This window comes from Metarhizium robertsii (genome assembly GCF_000187425.2).
Source record: "Metarhizium robertsii ARSEF 23 chromosome Unknown MAA_Scf_1, whole genome shotgun sequence".
NCBI classification, from domain to species: domain Eukaryota; kingdom Fungi; phylum Ascomycota; class Sordariomycetes; order Hypocreales; family Clavicipitaceae; genus Metarhizium; species Metarhizium robertsii.
The window spans coordinates 1,194,512-1,212,591 of NW_011942149.1; the positions used below are offsets into that span (position 1 = coordinate 1,194,512).

Consider the following 18,080-nt stretch of genomic DNA (forward strand, 5'->3'; position numbering starts at 1 on the left):
GGGAGGGGGAGGGGGGACCCGTACTCTCTATTGTCTTCGGCTCAGATCCGTTATTATTCAAGTGGTTGCTCATGGTGTGTTGATCAAAGCCCAGGTTTTCGTCTCTTTGTCTCTTCCCTCCCGGCTGTCTGTGTCCGTGTGACGCATTCTGACAAGTTAAACCTAGGGTGAAAGCACTCAAGTCCCACACTAATGCTGCCGGATTGCGTCAGTGGCGCACCATTTGGCATCCCAGCAGCATCCCATTTAGGGAATTGGATCCAGTACTGGCACGTGCCCTTTTTTTTGGTGTGAATGGTTGTCCAGTATTGTCGAGCCATGGGGTTGATGTTGATGCTAATGTTGATGCTGCCAGTCGCTACCATGGCGAGTTGCATGATGCTGATTCGGAAATCCACCATCAAGCTGGAATTATGGATTCAAGCTTTCTCGAATCGAACTAGCACAGCTACCCATACATCGTACCAACACTCTGTACAGTGCCACTAGGCAAGCCAGCCTCATGTATCCCTTGTGCTTAGATCCCGTCGATGCCTCGTGTATCGTATTGAGGCTCTGTTTGCCACGCGAAACATCCGATTCTGCCGCGTCTCTGGATGCCACGATCTGCCTCGTCCCGCTGCGGCTTTCGTCACTAGCATGGCTTGACTACGTTTTTACGAGGCCCACGCGGGTGGCTAAAAATATCGAACACGCACCGCTTACAGCAGAGCGCCCGGTGTTTTCTTATCCTCCTTGGGGGCTAAGATTCACATGCGGCATTTGCATCCGACATTTGTTTGAGTCTTGGTTAAGTGGGTAGTGACGCATCTAGACGGCCTTTTTGAAACTCATGCCCCGATCCAAACACTTGTTTGTGTTCGAGGAGTAGCCAAAATCCGCCCATGACATCGTCCAGTGCAGCGCAACCAGTCGTGCAAGTGGTTCCATTTCTCGGGACTAATCAACTAGACACCCTCGCGGGAGTTTGGTCCTGCCGGCGTATCGCGCCCGGTTCGACGGCATGGACACGTGCGTCTTTGTAGATTCTACGCAAGGTCGTCCTTAATAAGGGCACTTGAACAGTTGGCTGCCGGCACCAACATGTATAGACAAAGGCAAACGTGAGAAGGGAAAAAAAAAGAAAAAGGAACGCGAAGACATAACACCCCCAACCTAAACGACGGTGTCTTTCCTGTCCTTTTGTGCAAAATACATCCCTCATCCCATTCCCCGTGACAGACCACCCGATTCAAAGGGTCTCCCATGACATACAGTAAACAAGCGCACCGCAGCAGAATGAATCCACGTAAAGGCCCTCTGCTCCTTGGCCCACGGCATATCTCTCAACCCCTATGTCTGCGGAAACGCCTGCCGCCTCATGTACGACCTCGAGCGTCTCCTTGCAAAAGCCGCGCAGCATTTGCCAGTATTTCAGAAGCGTGTCCTGGAGCAAGACGCTCACTGTGCGTCATGGTGATGAGGATGCCGTTGGAGCGGAAAGGGTGCGTGTTGTTCAACGCCTCGGGGAACTTATTTGGCATATCGTGCTTTTCGTGTCAGTTAGTTGCGATAATGGTATTTCCGTGCCAGTAGTTGAATTCAGCAAGGCATCGTGGCGAGATGCGGAATTAGTAACTGGAACTTTTGCATTCGAGGCCCCGGCTCTTTGAGGGCCACGAATCAGGCTGGATGAATCATCATTCTGATGCGAGGCATTCTTCCATTATCCATGTGCAAGTCATCGCCTGGGCAGTACTCTCGCCTGCAGAGGTTTCCGTGGAGAAGGTAGACTGAAGCAAGGCAATATCTTCCTGTGAATAATTGCCCGTGCTATGCGTCTTCCCATCTCTGGGCGAGGAGGCCGCAGTCTGATACGACGGGTCGATGGCTGAGTGCACGGTCTCGAAGAGCTCCTGGACAACGCTCTCTGTCACGACTACAGGGCCATCGCCGCCTTGGTGGCGGGCAGAATGGTGTCCGCAAACGACTGCAACGCATGAGTTTATGCACGCACATTGTGTGATTGTGTCAAAAAGATGGCGTGCGCACACGCAGTATGCCAAAGAGAGAACACGACGTACATCGTGTCCATTCGTGGGTGTAAATCATTCTGGCCGCCTAGACTATTCTTGAACTCCTGTAACACCCTCCAAAAGGTGTTGCAGTCGGGGCGATGCAGGTGCCATTCAGGGGGCTGTTTCCTCTTCATAGACATTTCGGTCCATGTTTGCGTCTACTTTCTGTTCCCGAGTTGGACGGCAAAGCGAAAAGGTACATTTGGACATGAAGAGAATGATACATGCGGGAAACGATATGTATAGTCATTCCCTTCCACGCCACTCCCTGCAAAAGTCGTGGTTTTGGGGCAGCCAAGTAAGACTTCAGGCCTGCGTCGCTGGATTTATCAGGGCATAAAACATATTATTGCACACCGATCCTAGCTATACTATATAAGTAAATAAACCCTACATCAAAGTGATTAGCAACTCGTGCAGTGACACGATGACACCAAACGCCGCACCAATCCAACGCTTACCGAGTTCTGCTTCGGTATGATAGAACAACGGACACTCTTTCGAAAATGGGTCACATGACGCTCCCATCGCGAGACTCCTCCATCAATTAAGAAGTAGCACTCTCAAAGTCATGGACAGGGCGCTCCTCTTGTCTCGGACCAAATCCCAACTTTTGCTTCTGAATCCTCGGAAACACGCCCATGACAATAAGGACGCTGCCCGCAAGGACCGTCCAAAAGTTAACCCCCAACACCAAGCGCACATAGTCTGTGTCGGTGGTAGCCACGACCGTCGCCAAAAGCATCAGCAGGATAAAGTACCCGACGTACCGGTGGTACTTGTACAGCGACTTGGCCCTCTCCTCGCCCCCGTACAGCCACGGCGTAGCCCACATGGTGAAGCCGACGACGTACTGCCCCGCGAGGACGACGAGCGTAGACACGCCTAGGTAGGCGTGTGCAGAGTGAAAGTGCGGGCCGTTGCTACGGAATTTGTTGATCTCAATTATCGTAACGCCAGTGATGATTGCCGCAAAGGCGAACAGATTGAGCCCCGCATGGACGTACTGGCCCACGCGCTTCTGGCGAGGCGTGTCGCTGGAGATGGGCTGCTGGACGAGGACGGACTGCGTGAGCGTGAAGACGGCGGCCGACATGGCAATGGGGTGGCCGGAGAAGAAGATGATGGGGCTGAAGAACATGTGTGCCCAGATGTCGGCGCAGATGATGGCGACGCCGAGCTGGGCGAGGGTGCCGGTTCCTGTTGACGCGGTTAGTCGGGGACTGTGACGAGGACTGCGGGTTTGTTCTTCTTTCGAATACAGTGGGCTTCTGGTTTTCTCGCGGGATCAAGTAGGGGTGGAGGAGAGCCTTACCAAGCACAAAGGTTCTCATGATGCTCGCTCCCGTGGGCAAAACTGCATCCCCGGGCTTTCCAAGCAGCGGTTCCGTCTCAGACGCAACAATGGATTCGCGTGCTGGTGGCCGCTCGGGGAGACCTGTTGCGCTCGCCATTCTATTTAAACAATTTTTTGTTGTGCCGAGAGTTTCGTGCTTTGCTCAACCAAGGCGTTGGTGCAAACCTTGCTGGCGGACTGGTCTGTATTCAAGCTAGTCTGGAGCGTGTGTGGCTAATCCAAGTCTCTGGCGGCAACAGAGGGAGGTTGTGGTGCGCTGGGCGTGAGGGGAGAGCACTGGCGGTCTGCGGTTGATGAAGACGTCGTGGATGAGTGATGGATGGGCGGATGGACTAGAAGACATGTTTGGGAGCTGCCGGTTTTTGGGGCTGCTGCGGATTCTTCATGGCCACGCAGACTGGTGGTTGACGACATGAGGTCGAGAGGGGCCGTGATTCCGTCTTACAGTTTGAGCTGGCAAGGGAGCTTACATTTTCTCGGTACGTGACTGGTTGGATTTCTGTGTGGTAGGACGGGAGGCTGCTGCGCGAGCCCCGCCCCCGCCATTGATTGGTGGCTGGTGGAATGAGAAGTCACAATCTATGCCGGCAATCACGTCAGACTTGGATAATGTAACTTGGTACTCCGTACTCCGTGGTGCGAGGAAGGTACTACCTAGATGTAGGGTCACTGGTGCCTACTCCGCAGACAGGCTGGGTGCTGAATTTACCCTCTCTTCCCGATCCATCGAGGGTAGTCACCTCAGGCACGCGGGTGACAGAAAAACCAAACACGCACCACTCACTCACGTAGGCAGAGTGTCCGGTATTTCTGCTGTCCCCTTGTTAGGTGCCTGACTAGTACTCCGTACCATTAATACTATTTACTCCTCTCTCCCATCAGCTAGAGGCACTAAGGGTGGCAGTCAACATCCCCGCTCCGCAAACTGGCTTCATAAGTACTCAAGTACGTATCGGTTACCCCACGAGTACTCCGTACTGGATCGAGCATGATTCGATGGTAAGTAATGCATATGCCCAAGTATTATCTGGCACGTCTCGGCAAACCAGGCCATAAGATCCTCCGCGACCCAGAAAACAGCCCTCAGTTCAAAAGCCATCCACCCACGGAACCAAGTTTTCCAACAGTACCAAGTCTGGAGCAACCCCGGGCTCGGCGGCCGTCAGCCTCGGGTGCTTTCCGGCCCCGGCACCCATCACGAACCGGCCCCGGGATCCGATCCAGGGTAGCCCCAAGGACCCGGGCCCCGGGGGGGGGGGGGGCAGGACACTACTTTTACGCAACTCAGGCTCCCCATGCTCCCCAATAGTAGTGTCAAGCGCGCCGCCTGGAGGTGCTGATTGCGAGGGTGGACATGTGGTGATTATTCTGCTTGTTCTAAGCTGGGGAGCACGTACCTTTTGCCTTTGATTGAAATGAAAGGAGGTGCGTATAGAGACAAGTGACGGGAAATGGATACAAAAAGAAAGCAAACCGAGTGTGGTACTCACTTTGTAGGTGCCGGCCGCCTTTGTTGGGCTATCCAGCAACCCTCCGGTCTTTTCTAATAGCCATATTATCAGCTTTAGTGGACATTGGTAAGTATCCAGTCCCTTTATTTGCTCCGCGCGATTGACGAAATGAGGTCGGTATGAAGGACCGACAATTATGCCCACAAAATGATGGTCGAAATCCATACTTGGAGCGTAGTTCACGTGTCCTAAAGTCGATGCATGGATTAAGGAGACGGGGTTCCGACGAGGAAGATACTACGACTCCGCACTGATCGAACAGGCACATTAAAAAACGCTCCAACACATCGGCCTTTTCACCCGAGCGTGATATGTGCACGCTGCATCAGTGCATGTACTCCCTAGATTGTGGGCTCAATGCTATGTTACCTCGGGATCATGTACGAAGCCTGAGAAGGTGGCAAGGGCAACATTTGAAGCCTGCATTGTGCGGTTGTGCTGTTTTGGCTTTGTCTCCTTGAGCTCGGGCGGCGCACGGACCAACTTTCAGGCGAGCCAAGCCAGCTAAATGACGACGTGCCGCAACTCACCTTTCAACTCAACCCATCGGTTCCTTGCAGACAGACACCTGATCTGACCGGCTCCATTCTCTCCCAACACATCACACGACGACGGCTCGCGAAACAGCCTCCCTGACACGGGACAGCTCATGACGACTCCCAGCCTATTACCAGCAGTTTTCTTTGTCCCTCTCCATCCCCACAGTGCTGCGCCGTCTGACTGTCATCAAGGGCAGCCCAAGTTCCATGAGCTGCCGAGTGTGGTCTTGCCCCTCCTTCCGCCATGGACTCGGAGCACCTGAGCAATAATGGCGAACCCAAGCCACGAGCCATGCCCGCCGACCTTCCGACGTCCCTAGACGACCGAAGACATGCTCCGATGGAAGACTACATCCCCGAGACCGAGATGTACGATGGCTGGCAAGGTGAGTAGACCTAGGAGCCTTCAAAGCGAGCCACAGTGAGGGCTGGCGCGCCGACGGTCAATGTCTGACACCCTTTCAAGGTCAATCCCAGTTTCTCACAACGCCGGCGTTGGCGAAACCATTAAATTTCGGGAACCTGTCCCTGAATGACGACGCCGACTATGAGCGAGATATTCCCAAACCTCCCAAGGATAGTGACACGCGACTCATGGAGATGTTGCAAGCCCAAGCAGCAGCTCATCAGGCCGGCCACGGACTCGAGGATGAACAAACTATTCTCAATGACGACAAGTTGTCTGAATCTGAAAAGAAGGACATGCTACAAAAGGCAATGATCATGGCAGCTAGCAATGGCGACGTGGGCAAAGTCAAGAGGCTGCTTGGTGGAAACGGCCAGCCCTTAATCGATGTCAACGCCGCCGACGAGGATGGGACACCCCCTTTGATTTACGCGAGTTGCTTTGTGAGTAGAGTTTTCTTTTCCGGCGTCTAAATGACGACGATGACGATAATGGCCTAATGCCTGAATAGGGACACGAAAGCGTCGTCAAGGCCCTCATCGACGCTGGAGCCGACGTCAATAGGCAGGACCGGAATCAATGGAGCGCTCTGATGTGGGCCATGACGAACCGACACAAGGGAATCGCAAAACTACTCCTGGATAATGGAGCATCGTCTGACCAGAAGACTTCCTCTGGCCGAACAGCCTTCGACTTTGTCCCCCCCGACAGCGACATGTCCTTTTATCTGCACGACAACGGCTACAATATCGGAAACGCCGGAATGGGTGATGACTTTTACAACCCGGGCTTCTCCCAGGACCGGTTCGAAGAGGAAATGGCAGAGAATGAGTTGCGCAGGAGGTTGATGATGGACAGTGCCAGAGACTTGGAGGTTGATTTGGGCAATGTGGGAATCGACGACCAGCCCGAGGTGCGTATAATACCGGAAAGTTGTTAGGGGCGTGTGTTTTCCTGTGCTGACGTTGCGGCTAGCCGGCCGACGAGTTTGAGGAGGAACAGCAAGAGTTCGACTGGAGCCGCTGCTTGCACGACCAAATGTTTGTCTTTCAAGAACACGAGCTCGACCGGATACTCGACATCATCATCACCAAGATGACACCCCAGCGCTCGCCGACACAAAAGCCCGTGCCGGCCAACATGATATTCCTCAGCGCGAGATACGCGCATTACCATGCCAGCTCCGAGTTGCTGGAGAAGCTGCTCGTCACGGCAATGGATTTGATTAATGGCGTGGTCGAGAGGTGTCAGTGGGACATGACGATACTGGCGTTCTGGATCTCCAACGCCACGCTGTTGTTGCACTACCTGAAAAAGGATGCGGGCCTCGTTGAGGCGACGGCCGAGTTTCAAGCGCACCTCGCCGAGCTCATCAATGAGATTTTTATCCTGATTGTCCGCGACGCCGAAAGACGCCTCGACAAGGTATTGGATGCCGCCATGCTCGACCACGAAACGATCCCGGGCTTCGAGGACATTACTTTTCAGAACGAATGGAAGCTCTTCAAGCGGAAACAAACAGTCAAGGAGGAGCCCTTGGAAAAGAGATTCAGGCCGCCCTCGCCCAAGCAGCGCGCAAAGCCAGCGCCTCGAAACGTCACATCGCTTCTTTCCTCGACGCTCTTCGTACTGGACCTCTACGACATCCACTCAGTCATCACGGCACAGATTGTTTCGCAACTACTGTACTGGCTTGGCGCAGAGCTTTTCAACAGAATCATGTCCAACCGAAAGTACCTGGCACGAACCAAGGCCATGCAAATTCGCATGAACGTATCCATCCTCGAGGACTGGGCGCGAACGAATAATCGACAGGCGGAGCACTACGAAGGCGGCGACACGAGGGCCTCTGGGGAGACGGTCATGGATGCCGCTCGGCGTTTTCTCGCGCCCGTCATCCAGCTACTCCAGTGGCTCCAGTGCTTCTCATCGCTTGACGCAGACGACCTGGAAGCCCTCGTGGGCACTCTTCAACAGCTGAAACGGCTCACACCACAGCAGCTCATACACGCAGCCACCCACTACCGGCCAGAAGTCGGCGAAAAGGGCCTCCCCAAAAGCGCAATGAAGTATCTGGTGGCGATTCAAAAGGAAGCTGCACTCAAGCGGGACAGGCGCCGCAGCCGGGCGGCATCACCGCTGCCCAAATCGGGCCCAGATGCCAGCAGCAGCCCCACGACACCGGTCAAGGGCAGATCAAACAGCGGCAATCTGCTCGACACCCCCGGAAGCGTGGCAAGTGCGCGCAACCCCGACGCCAACGACGCGTCGGACGAGGAGGAAGACGCACCCGAACACTTGCTCATGGACCCTGCGATGATGCTACCGTTTACGCTGCCATCCGTCACGGACATGCTAGTTTCGTACGGCGCAGGATTTGGGGGCGTCAACAGGGAGCGGGAGAGGAAATACATTCCCTCGGTTCCCGCCGAGTTTTTGGAGAAGCTTGAAGTCAGCGGCGTGCGGAAAGAACCAATGTTTGAGGAGAAGGATTGGGAGAATGAAGAGGTGTAGGTTGGCCGATGGGCATAGGAAAGAAATAAAGAATAAAATACAATGGACGCCTTTTGGCAGCTTGACCTTTTGGCTAGTCTTATATTCAACCTCATACAGTCGGCCCGCAGGCGGTACCCGGTAGGGGAAACCGAAAAAGAAACCATCATCGCTGACCATCTAGCAGCTTCGGCTAAAAACCATTGAATTCAGCCGCAGCCTAGGGGGCCTGAAATACAACAGTGTCAAAAGTTACAAACTCGGCGACATTGTGCGGCATTTTTTACAAATTACACCTATGACAGGGGCTCACGTTGGCATCGGGCTAGCACTGCGGGATGAAGTCAATGTTGACAAAGGCGTCAAGTCGTTATTGTGGCTTCCAGACGGGAGGATCGAGGCGTGATTCCCGCTGAATGCGTCCGTCAGTCGTAATTGGCTCGCAGTGTCAGCGGCCAATCGCGGATGAGGGCCGGCCCGAAATGTGACTGTAGAATTTATTACTACTGTGGCTTCCAGTGCCGTTCTCCGCTTGGTGCTCCGTTATATTCTCCACTCATGCGCCGAATTCCCTGCGAGAGACCGAGTACTAAAACTTTAATCAACCGCTAAGCGGCAACGGCTAAGCTACATTCAGCATGTTCCTGCGACTTTTCCGACAAGGACGACAAGGCCGCTATCATCTGTCTTCGATCAAGGGCCCCGCTTCTCCATGCAATATGCAACAACCACTTGGCACCGAGCAAGGTTTAAAGGTGTTGCCCAAGATCATGTCAGATCCCCAACAAACCGGCGCCCGTTTCATGGTACGTCTTGCTAATAACGTTCTAGTATGCAGTGTCGCTAACAAAGGAGTTGCCAGGCTATCATTTTCGGATCCAACGACGCCTGCTTCTCGGACGCTGAGAATGGAGAGCATGTGCCACTGGACCGGTACAAGAAGAACCTAGTCAAGCTCCTCACTCACCTGCCCTTGAGGCTCACAACCCTCGGCTTCTGCTAGTGATCCCGCCGTTAATAGAGGAGAGACGTCTGGATCATTGCGTCAAGAGTCGAGGCTACTTGAAGCTGAAAAGTCGTCACGAAGCAGTACGCCAATGCATGTGGGGAGATTGCCAAATAGATGAATGTTAGCTGCGTTGATCCCTGGACTGCCTTCATGTCCGAGGCCGGTTGGCAAACCGGTGACCCCATCTACGGTTCTCAAGACTTGCCTGGGAGTGACGCCATTGGAGCCCTAATACACGACGGTAGGTAATACACGACGGTAGGTCATGCTTGACATGATAGAGGGTCACAACTCAGCTAATGCCCGTTGCAGAGGACTGCACGCCACACTAGAGGCATACAGAATCTTTTACCAAGAGTTCATCAAGGTGATTGCAACAACTTGGCCTGATCAAATGCCCGACCAGTTCCCATGGTCATGAGGTTTGACCACGGAGCCACGGAGCACCAAGATCCAGTAATAGAGGCCCATTGCCGAATATCCCCGATATCCAGCTTTACATCAAGTCACTTCTTGCACCATGCCGTACCGAGGACGGCATATAACGGATACTTCTATGAGAATCTTGAGAAGACCCGCGCCCCTGCTGCGTTTTATTTGGCCCAGATGTGGCAGGAACGGCCCATCCCTGCGTGGCTGGGCTCATTTCATGGCGTGCTATTTCATACATCTCACTCTAGTCTGCAATGCAGGGAGCAGATTGAACCATTACGTCGTTACCAGAAGTCGTTGCTAACATGTCGATTCCACGTATCGCGGCAATTAAGACTAGCATGGTACAAGATAATCCAGGATGGTCACAAAATCAACCCATGATATAAATGTCCACCATGTTCACGAATCCCTCTTTCGTCTGGCATAAACATCCCCTGGTTCTCAATTAGAATTAGGTGAGCCTCCGCATTCTCGTCATCTCCCCCCTTTGCCGCCATACCCCTCAAACTTGACCCAGTTCTCCCTCAGAGCTTCCGTAGCCTTGTTTAGGTTGACACCAAGCGCCGACTCCATGTACAGTGCCAACTGGGTATTATCCGTGTGAGGCCCCAAGTACTCCTTCATCTGCGAGTACGCCTTGTCGCCAACGGCGAAGCCGTACAGAGGGACGTCGACGGCCGAATGGCCATCTGTTGCCCACGTGATGCCGGCTGATTTCGCAAAGTCACGTCTGATGACACTTCCCATCTCGGAGATGCCGTCCCGTTTGAGAACATCAAGGTATTTCTTAACATCTTTGTCAGAAGCACTTACAAGTCCGTACTGGGGAAGAATAACGTTCCTCAAGTACGTTGCTCTGTCCGGGCCCTGGTACAAGGCAAAGGCCCTCTCGAGGTACTCGGACGTATGGTTGGCCCTCTCCAGCATGGCAGGGTTGTAGCCGGTGCCGAGGGTCAGGCCGCCGGTCTCGTGGTCCGCCGCCGAGAGGATCTGGGTGTCGGGGTTTTCGGTGACGAATTTCCTCAGGAAAGACATGACTTGGTAGTACATGGCGATGTCGTGGATATGCGCGGCGATGTCGTTGGCGTGGCCTGCGTGGTCGATTCGCGAGGCTTCAATCATGAGAAAGAAGCCCTTGGGACGGCTTACACCGTCCCTACCGTCCTTACCGGCTGTGGTAGCATCGGACAGCGTCTTGATTGCGGTTTGCGTCATTTGCAGGAGAGACGGCTCCTTCTCATTGTCACGATCCAGCTCATAGGCCATGTGGTTGTCGGCGAAGAGACCCAAGAACGGCAGGGGGACTTTGCCCAGGTCGCGCGAAAACACTTCCAACTCTCTTTTATTCCCGGCGTAGGAGAAGCCCTGACCCTTGGCCCATGTAATCAGGTCAATTGTGCTGTTCCCACCCGGCCTCTTTGTCTGGTACTGGCGACGACCGCCGCCCATGATGAGGTCCACGACCGATCCTAGGGGGTGCTTCTGCCCAATTTGGTGGCTGGCAATCTCGACCTCCAGACTTCTATTCATGACGTGTGCGCAGTACCCAGCGGGAGTGGCGTGGGTGACGCGCGACGTGACGACGAGGCCGGTCTTGAAGCCCTCGAGGTGTGCTGCCTCGAGGATCGATGCTACCGGTTTGACGTCGCTATCGATGCCGATCCCTGTGATAAGTTAGCAAAACCCTCCCTTGCTTTCACTGCCCGTTACGAGCAGCATGTGGTTGGCTTGGTCGACTGACCTGTATTATGCGTCTTGTGGCCAGTCGCAAAAGCAGTAGCCGCGGCTGCTGAATCCGTAACAAATTTATCAAAGGACTGGGTACGCACGGTGCCAATCATCTTGATGCTGTGTGAGCTTTTTTTTTTTTTTTTTGACTCTTGTCCCGTTCACAATCTTCCAGGGAGGTGCACTTACGATGCCATCGAGATCAGTCGCTGTCGAGTTGGGCCGCAGTTCCGTCCCATTCTTGTTGATGAGGCTGAGATAATCTCGCCAGAGGGTGTGCGATGCAGGCCCAAATCCATCAGGGACGACGTAGATGAAATTCCGGACCCTATGACTTCGAACCTTGCCCGCAGGCGCCGCAAACGCGGGGCTGCTCAAGGCGCTCGCGAGGAGCGTAAGAATTGCGCGCAACAACATGCCGATGTAACCAATTGAAGGCGTAGCGGTCACGGGCTCTGGATTTGCTACTTGAAGTCAAAGCCGAACGAGAGACATGATGTGAATGAGCCAGGGAACAACAAGTTTATATACATATCCATAGCATACGACGACTCCTCCACCATTATGAATTAGCCTTTACACTTTGCATTTTAATACATACCTCCATGGTACATGTGTCATTGATGAGCTCTAGCCTCTAGGCCAAAGTCTCCCGGCAGGTTCCTGGCGTAGTGTATAGGAATCGTCTCAGTCAAGAACCGTACGCCGGCGGCGATTGTAACCTTATCCATGTTTGACACGAAAAGTACCAGGGCCCATCTCAAAGCCGGGCATAAATAGGATACTAACATTGAACCGCAATAACTAGCAGCCCACTTGGTCTATCAGCCGAGTATAATGCTCGCCCCAGGGTGTCGGGTGACGCAAGTGCCATGTCCGTAAAGACTTGTTGGTTTTGCCAAGTTTTTACATGGCAGTTGTTGTCATCTGGTTTATATGTGCGCATCTTGCATTCGTCTTTTGAGGATCCAAGTTGTCTGTGTGAATGGGATACTCAACTGTTTGGCATTTGCACGACATCTGCCATCAAGCCAGCGGGAGGTGTAAAGATTCTCGACGCGCGGCTCGTCTGCCACCACAAACATCGAAGCCATCACTTATTCATGCTTCCTTAGCAAAGCATACCGTGTGCCGGTCCCTGCGCCCATCCACGGGCCCAAATTTCTAACTTCTTCCAAAAACGCCTCCTCCTTCGTCCCATCTTGATGCAGCTAGATCACGTTAATAAATGTGTGTCCGGGCAGTACGATGTTCACGCTTCACACAGTAATGCTTTCCCAGCCCCAATAGTATACTCCCAGACGTCGTTGCTAGTGCGGCATCTTGTTCTCTGGCAACCCGCACGAAAGACCAACTGCATCGTTGGTATTAGACGCGTAGGCCCAATTGCCACCCTTGAACCCGGTCAGTCGGTACGCGTCAGTATACGTCTTATGCATAGACTTTTGTAGCGCCTCGTCTGCCAGCGGTGCATTGTCAGATGGCCTAATCAGAGCCTATGCGGAGTTAGCTCGTGGTCCGGCCATTTCTTTCTTTTGGCTACACACAAACGAGAAGATACGTGACTTTGGGGCATTCGTGGCGCCGGACAGCTGAGATTTGCCAAACTCGCAGGCCAAGGACATGGCGTCGCCGTCTGAGAGGGCCATCAAGTCTCGGGCGATTTGCGGGCAATGCACATGGGCCAGTCTACCGCCAGGTCAGTCACTCGTCGACATAGCCATGGAATTTACTTATTTCTTTGCGGCACTCACTCACTACCCGACAAACTTGATGCCTCCCCGTATCTGAGCCTTCAATAAAATCAAACTCCCAGCCAGACTCAAGCATCTTACTACCCGGCTGAAGGTTGAACAAGCGCGAATTGCTTACCTAGATATACTTTTCCAACATGCCTTCAACGACCCGAATATTTTCCCGCCAGAATTCTCGTGCATCCTCCTCAGCAAGATCATCTGGCCGCCACTCAGGCTTCATGAACAAACCAAACCTAAACCACTCCAAGAAGACTCGACAAGGCTCGCTCTCAACCCACAATTTCCAGTCGGGAATAGTATCCCAGAAAGCCTCGCGAAGTTCACTGGCGCGGTCATACTCGGGGCCAAATTCATTTGCGGCCGACTCGCGGAACAACATCTCAATAATCCGGTGAAGTGACGCGAATGGGGCACTTGCAACGAATTCCCAGTCAATGACAGCCTCCAAGTCCGTAGGCGTTTGGCTCGACACAATAATATTGTGAGGTCCCATGTCAGAGTGCATGGCGACAATAGGGACATCCTCCACAATCGGCGGAATCTCGTGCATGTGGTCATTAACAAAATCCTTGATCCGCTTCAGATACTGGTCCTTGTATTCTTGGATGCCTTCCTGCTTCTCCAAAGCGACAATAGAGGCCCTGATGTAAGCTTGAAGATATTCGCGTACAGACTGAAAGGGCCCGCCGAGGCTATTATGTCGATCGGGTCCAACGCTGAGTATGATGTCGTCCCCAACTTTGGTGGAAACAAGCTCACCGATGAGACGCTGCGGAATCGGGATACTCCAGCAGGCCTGGAATGCGAGGGCCATTTTTCGTACAAAACAAGCTTCTCGTCATGAGATAGGTGAGGGTACGTCGTTGAAGCTACAACGCCTGGAATTAGTCGTGTTATCTGCCTTCCTACGCCCGTAACCTGTTGCCGTCTCCCCTCTCCTGGTATCGGATATACGGGGGGCACTGGCAAGATGTGAGAGTCGACAGTCTTGGATATCAAGGTCATCAGCGAGTCCATAGAGGCTACATTGCCGTGATGGCGTAGCTGTACCACGTAGGCGACATCTGGAGTCTCTTGTACAGTGACCTTGTAGGAGATGCTCAGTGCACCATCGGTGAACCTGGCAGATGAGGCTAGGTGCTGTCCAGTGGCGGACAGAATTGCATCCGACAACTCTTCTTTCGAAAGCACGACGGGTTCGGGGGGCGAAATTTGCCTGGATCGTCTGTCGAGTTTGACGCAGTACCGGTCAAGAGGCACGTCTGGCCCGTCGATATCCTCCAAGGCCACCCACCACGAAAATTCAGTGGGCTTTGCAGCGACCAGAGAGTAGCCCACGGCTTTCCCCTTGGCAGAACCGATGGCGCCGGAAAAGACGAAGGCCAGGAGCTCTGAAACGGCCTGTTCTTGGGTCAGAAGTCCTTCAGACATGATGATACTAATCGATTAGTATGGAATGAAAGAGAATGAAGGGCGGCGGATGGACAGCAACGCACCATCAACTTTCGGAGTTTAAGGTAGAAAAGGGATGATGATGAATATCCAAGAGTTATGGACGGAGAGGATATGAAAAATACCGCTCTTTTCTATGGGTGGCAGTTTTGGGCTCCGACAGCCTGTATTTGGGTGTGAGTTGACAAACGTAAAGCCTTGGATGCTTTAATGCTCGTTGTGATGGAAGAAGCTGGCCGAGTGGCGCAGCGCCCGTGCCATCAAGACGGCAGTTGTCTTGCCATACTGCCTCTCGAGAGGCTCCCTGGCCGATGTCCTCAATAACCTCGATGGGGCTTCTACCTAGACTTATGCTTAATGTTCTAAATTCTTTACTCGCAGACTTTAAAGAGAAATACTACCTTATCAATAATCAAGAGTATAGGCACAAGCGCAGCAGTACACAAAATCGAGCGTCACGTAGGTAACTGTCACACGGTTGCACACAACAAAGGGCGTTGGGCCAACAAAGGTCAACGCACGGTTACACAACAACAAAAGCAACGGTCACGAGGCCCGAAGTCGGTAACAAGCGAGGGCTGCCTCAGGCACAAGCCCTCACCGACTTCTTGTATTTGTAGGGGTCTTCCGTCCCCCAGCGCCTCGCGGAAAACCAAGGACCTTTGATAACCTAAAGTCGATTACAGTTTGAATTGAACCCTCTGTTCCAAGCCCAGTGACCCTGCCCTTAATCCAGTATGTGTTCTAAAAAGAACCTGTAAAATACTTTCTTAATACACTAATATATATGTATATACCAGCCCTTAACAGTGTTCTGCTAATAAGAGTAAGCACGTTATTAAACAAATAAGTTAAACGTACAGAGCAAATATTACGCTAATAATAAATAGTATTATTTTAGAAATATTATTATAAGTTGTTGCCATGTTGCTAGTGTAATAATTGCGCCGGACGCGGGTACAGCGTAGAACTTTGATTGTAAGTTAAATTTATTGTGTGGTACAACTCTGACTGGCCCCGAGATAATATTGTGTAGTTACTTTTCGGCCCGTTTAATGCGATATACCAAGATGTCATGAGAGATAACAAAATCCTAAAAAGAAAAAAAGAAAAAAAAAAAGAGGAAAGACCGTTAGTGGCGAGATTTATATATCAGGCGACGAGGTGCCCTGGCATCCTTTTATGCCATGCATTGTCAAAAGCGGCCGAGAGATCGGGGTTGGATTTCAAGTCATTTCCGGTGTCCAACCTGCAGATCCATCAACTCCCCCAGGGCGACAGGGTAGACCAGCCCTCCACAACGACAAGGAGAAGGTCGATGGCATTGGATGCAGCCACCTTTCATGTCCAGCCAATAAACACATTTTGGACAAATCTACAACCTGGATTTGAGAGATTCATGTAAGGGTTGCAAATTTTGCGGGCTCGAGCCACCTCAATTCCTGCCCATCGTAGCCCTCATGCATGTTGGTTCCAAATCAAGCACATGTGTAGCCATTTGCGGTCTGGTCCTTCTGCGACGGCACTCCACTATAATCCTGCTGGGGGCAGCATCCACATGCACCAGACGTTGTTCAGACAGGGAAAAAAAGTGGAGGGAACCAGGCAGGCATTCAACTACAGTGGGTGTAAATGGAGCCGACTGCTAGCCATAACAGACGAAGAATATTGCATACCAAGTTCCAACATTGAACTCAGAGACCGTTTAGATACAGCGCCAACTTACAGCCTATTCTATTCCAATCAATCAAGGTTACTCGCAATACGAACAGTCGGCAAGAGTGAGAAAAGTAACAAAATAAAGCTTCATGACCTCTAGCATTAGCGTACGCTGACTTGAGATACTGGCCAAGCAAGACGAGCGGTCTCTACACCAGAAACTCGAATTTATCAACAGCACAATCCAAGTAGAGGGCTTGTTATATACGGGAAAAAGCTTTCACCCTCTACTCACAGGTGCCTTGATGGTGCTTGTCACTTTCATAAAACAATGGCTCCGTTGGTTGTGCTCCCGCCACGTGGCAACAAGTGTCGGCGATTCCCTTGTTTGATTTTCAGTCACCAGCGTCTTGGAAAGTATAAATAGACCCAACTATTCCAGCCTTAACCTGTAAAATTACACGGAGAATTATACTCCGTCTCACAATGTCGAAGAAAGCACCTACTCTGAATCTTTATTCCCACTTGAGCTCTGGCATTTAGTGTGACAAGGGCCCAATAGAGGGCTTAGAGCAATTTGGCTCAATTCAGCTAATAACAGTCTTTGGTATCAAAGGCCCTTGGTTTTCCTCAAGGCTTCGTTGACCAAAGACCTCTTTAAATACAAAAAGTCGGTGAGGAACTTTGCCCTAGTCCCGTGACTGTAGCCCTTGTGTAACCTTTGACATTGGCCCATTCCCGTGTAACAATTAGCCTCGTGGCAAAATCAACCAACTTGGTCAATATGCAATTCCTCAAAATAGTAGCTATTGCCGTCATCTACTTCCAAGGGGTAATTTCTGCACCGGCAAGCATTGAGGATCTGGACGCTGAATGTGGCGCTCTCGGGGTCATGAAAATTGACAAAGACACACTTCCCCCAGGTGTGAACCCCGACAACGTCCGCAAGTGTCTGAACCATCCAGAGAGCCTCGTCCGCGAAAAGGGCGACAAGAAGATATTTGAACGTCAATGCTGGAAAGGTGGAGAGTATGGATGCAGCCACAACGGCTACTGTTGGAGACAGTGCGGCCCCAGCGGAAGGTGGTGCTGGGCAGCCGAGGAACAAGGCTTTTCGTTGCTCGAATTGGCAAGATTGCAATGTCATCATGCCTTGTGGTCAAGGCAACTGCGATGATTGTGGATGCGGCTGCTAGAGCCCCTGGGACCTTTATGCACAAATAACTTGTTGGTATATAGTCCCTCTGGTTTAGGCACTGTATTTGCGTTGCTGCCTTGGACTTGGGTCCTGATTTAGGTCAACTCGCTGGAGAAGTCGACATTTAAGACTACTTTTCTAAACAAATATTAAAATAAATCTGTTTCTCTCTAAATTGTGTCACGCGAGGGGCGAAGCAAGTTATTCGTGGTTAATAATAAGTCTGGTTTATATAAGAAGAAAAAAGTCTTACATGTTAACCTATTAGCACTATACTAAATTTGAGTTTAATGCAACCGGCAACATTTGAACGTTCACGGGTTGGCTCCACAGCGGCTCAGAAGTTAGTTGCGACCGGTATAGTCTAGGCTTTTAGCCAAGCGCCAAGTATAAATATTTTAGAAGGGGATTATTTTAATAATAACTAATATTATTTAGGTAAAAGTTATATAATAATAAATATAATATAATATTTATAA

At 51.8% G+C, this 18,080-nt stretch overlaps 6 protein-coding genes across 6 annotated transcripts; 3 read left to right on the forward strand and 3 right to left on the reverse strand.

The window, feature by feature from the left end:
• Nucleotides 1-2,604: 2,604 nt before the first annotated feature.
• On the reverse strand, nt 2,605-3,511 carry MAA_08809 (Cytochrome b561/ferric reductase transmembrane; the record flags this gene model as incomplete). The annotated part of the gene is made up of 2 exons (XM_007826807.1): nt 2,605-3,257; nt 3,373-3,511. The coding sequence occupies 2 exons, from the start codon at nt 3,509-3,511 to the stop codon at nt 2,605-2,607; spliced, it is 792 nt and encodes a 263-aa protein (XP_007824998.1).
• A 2,197-nt stretch (nt 3,512-5,708) lies between these two features.
• On the forward strand, nt 5,709-8,384 carry MAA_08808 (DIL and ankyrin domain containing protein; the record flags this gene model as incomplete). Its single annotated transcript, XM_007826806.1, has 4 exons — nt 5,709-5,850; nt 5,931-6,313; nt 6,382-6,783; nt 6,846-8,384. 4 exons carry the CDS (start codon nt 5,709-5,711, stop codon nt 8,382-8,384), a joined length of 2,466 nt encoding a protein of 821 aa, XP_007824997.1.
• A 617-nt stretch (nt 8,385-9,001) lies between these two features.
• On the forward strand, nt 9,002-9,366 carry MAA_10635 (lipid acyl hydrolase; the record flags this gene model as incomplete). Its single annotated transcript, XM_011412353.1, has 2 exons — nt 9,002-9,169; nt 9,226-9,366. The coding sequence occupies 2 exons, from the start codon at nt 9,002-9,004 to the stop codon at nt 9,364-9,366; spliced, it is 309 nt and encodes a 102-aa protein (XP_011410655.1).
• Nucleotides 9,367-10,281: 915 nt separating this feature from the next.
• Nucleotides 10,282-11,952, reverse strand: MAA_08807 (Alkaline phosphatase, active site protein; the record flags this gene model as incomplete). Its single annotated transcript, XM_007826805.1, has 3 exons — nt 10,282-11,471; nt 11,549-11,648; nt 11,725-11,952. 3 exons carry the CDS (start codon nt 11,950-11,952, stop codon nt 10,282-10,284), a joined length of 1,518 nt encoding a protein of 505 aa, XP_007824996.1.
• A 1,455-nt stretch (nt 11,953-13,407) lies between these two features.
• Nucleotides 13,408-14,723, reverse strand: MAA_08806 (Aminoglycoside phosphotransferase; the record flags this gene model as incomplete). The annotated part of the gene is made up of 2 exons (XM_007826804.1): nt 13,408-14,088; nt 14,202-14,723. 2 exons carry the CDS (start codon nt 14,721-14,723, stop codon nt 13,408-13,410), a joined length of 1,203 nt encoding a protein of 400 aa, XP_007824995.1.
• A 2,464-nt stretch (nt 14,724-17,187) lies between these two features.
• Nucleotides 17,188-17,580, forward strand: MAA_08805 (IDI-2 precursor; the record flags this gene model as incomplete). Its single annotated transcript, XM_007826803.2, has 1 exon — nt 17,188-17,580. One exon carries the CDS (start codon nt 17,188-17,190, stop codon nt 17,578-17,580), a length of 393 nt encoding a protein of 130 aa, XP_007824994.2.
• Nucleotides 17,581-18,080: the final 500 nt, after the last annotated feature.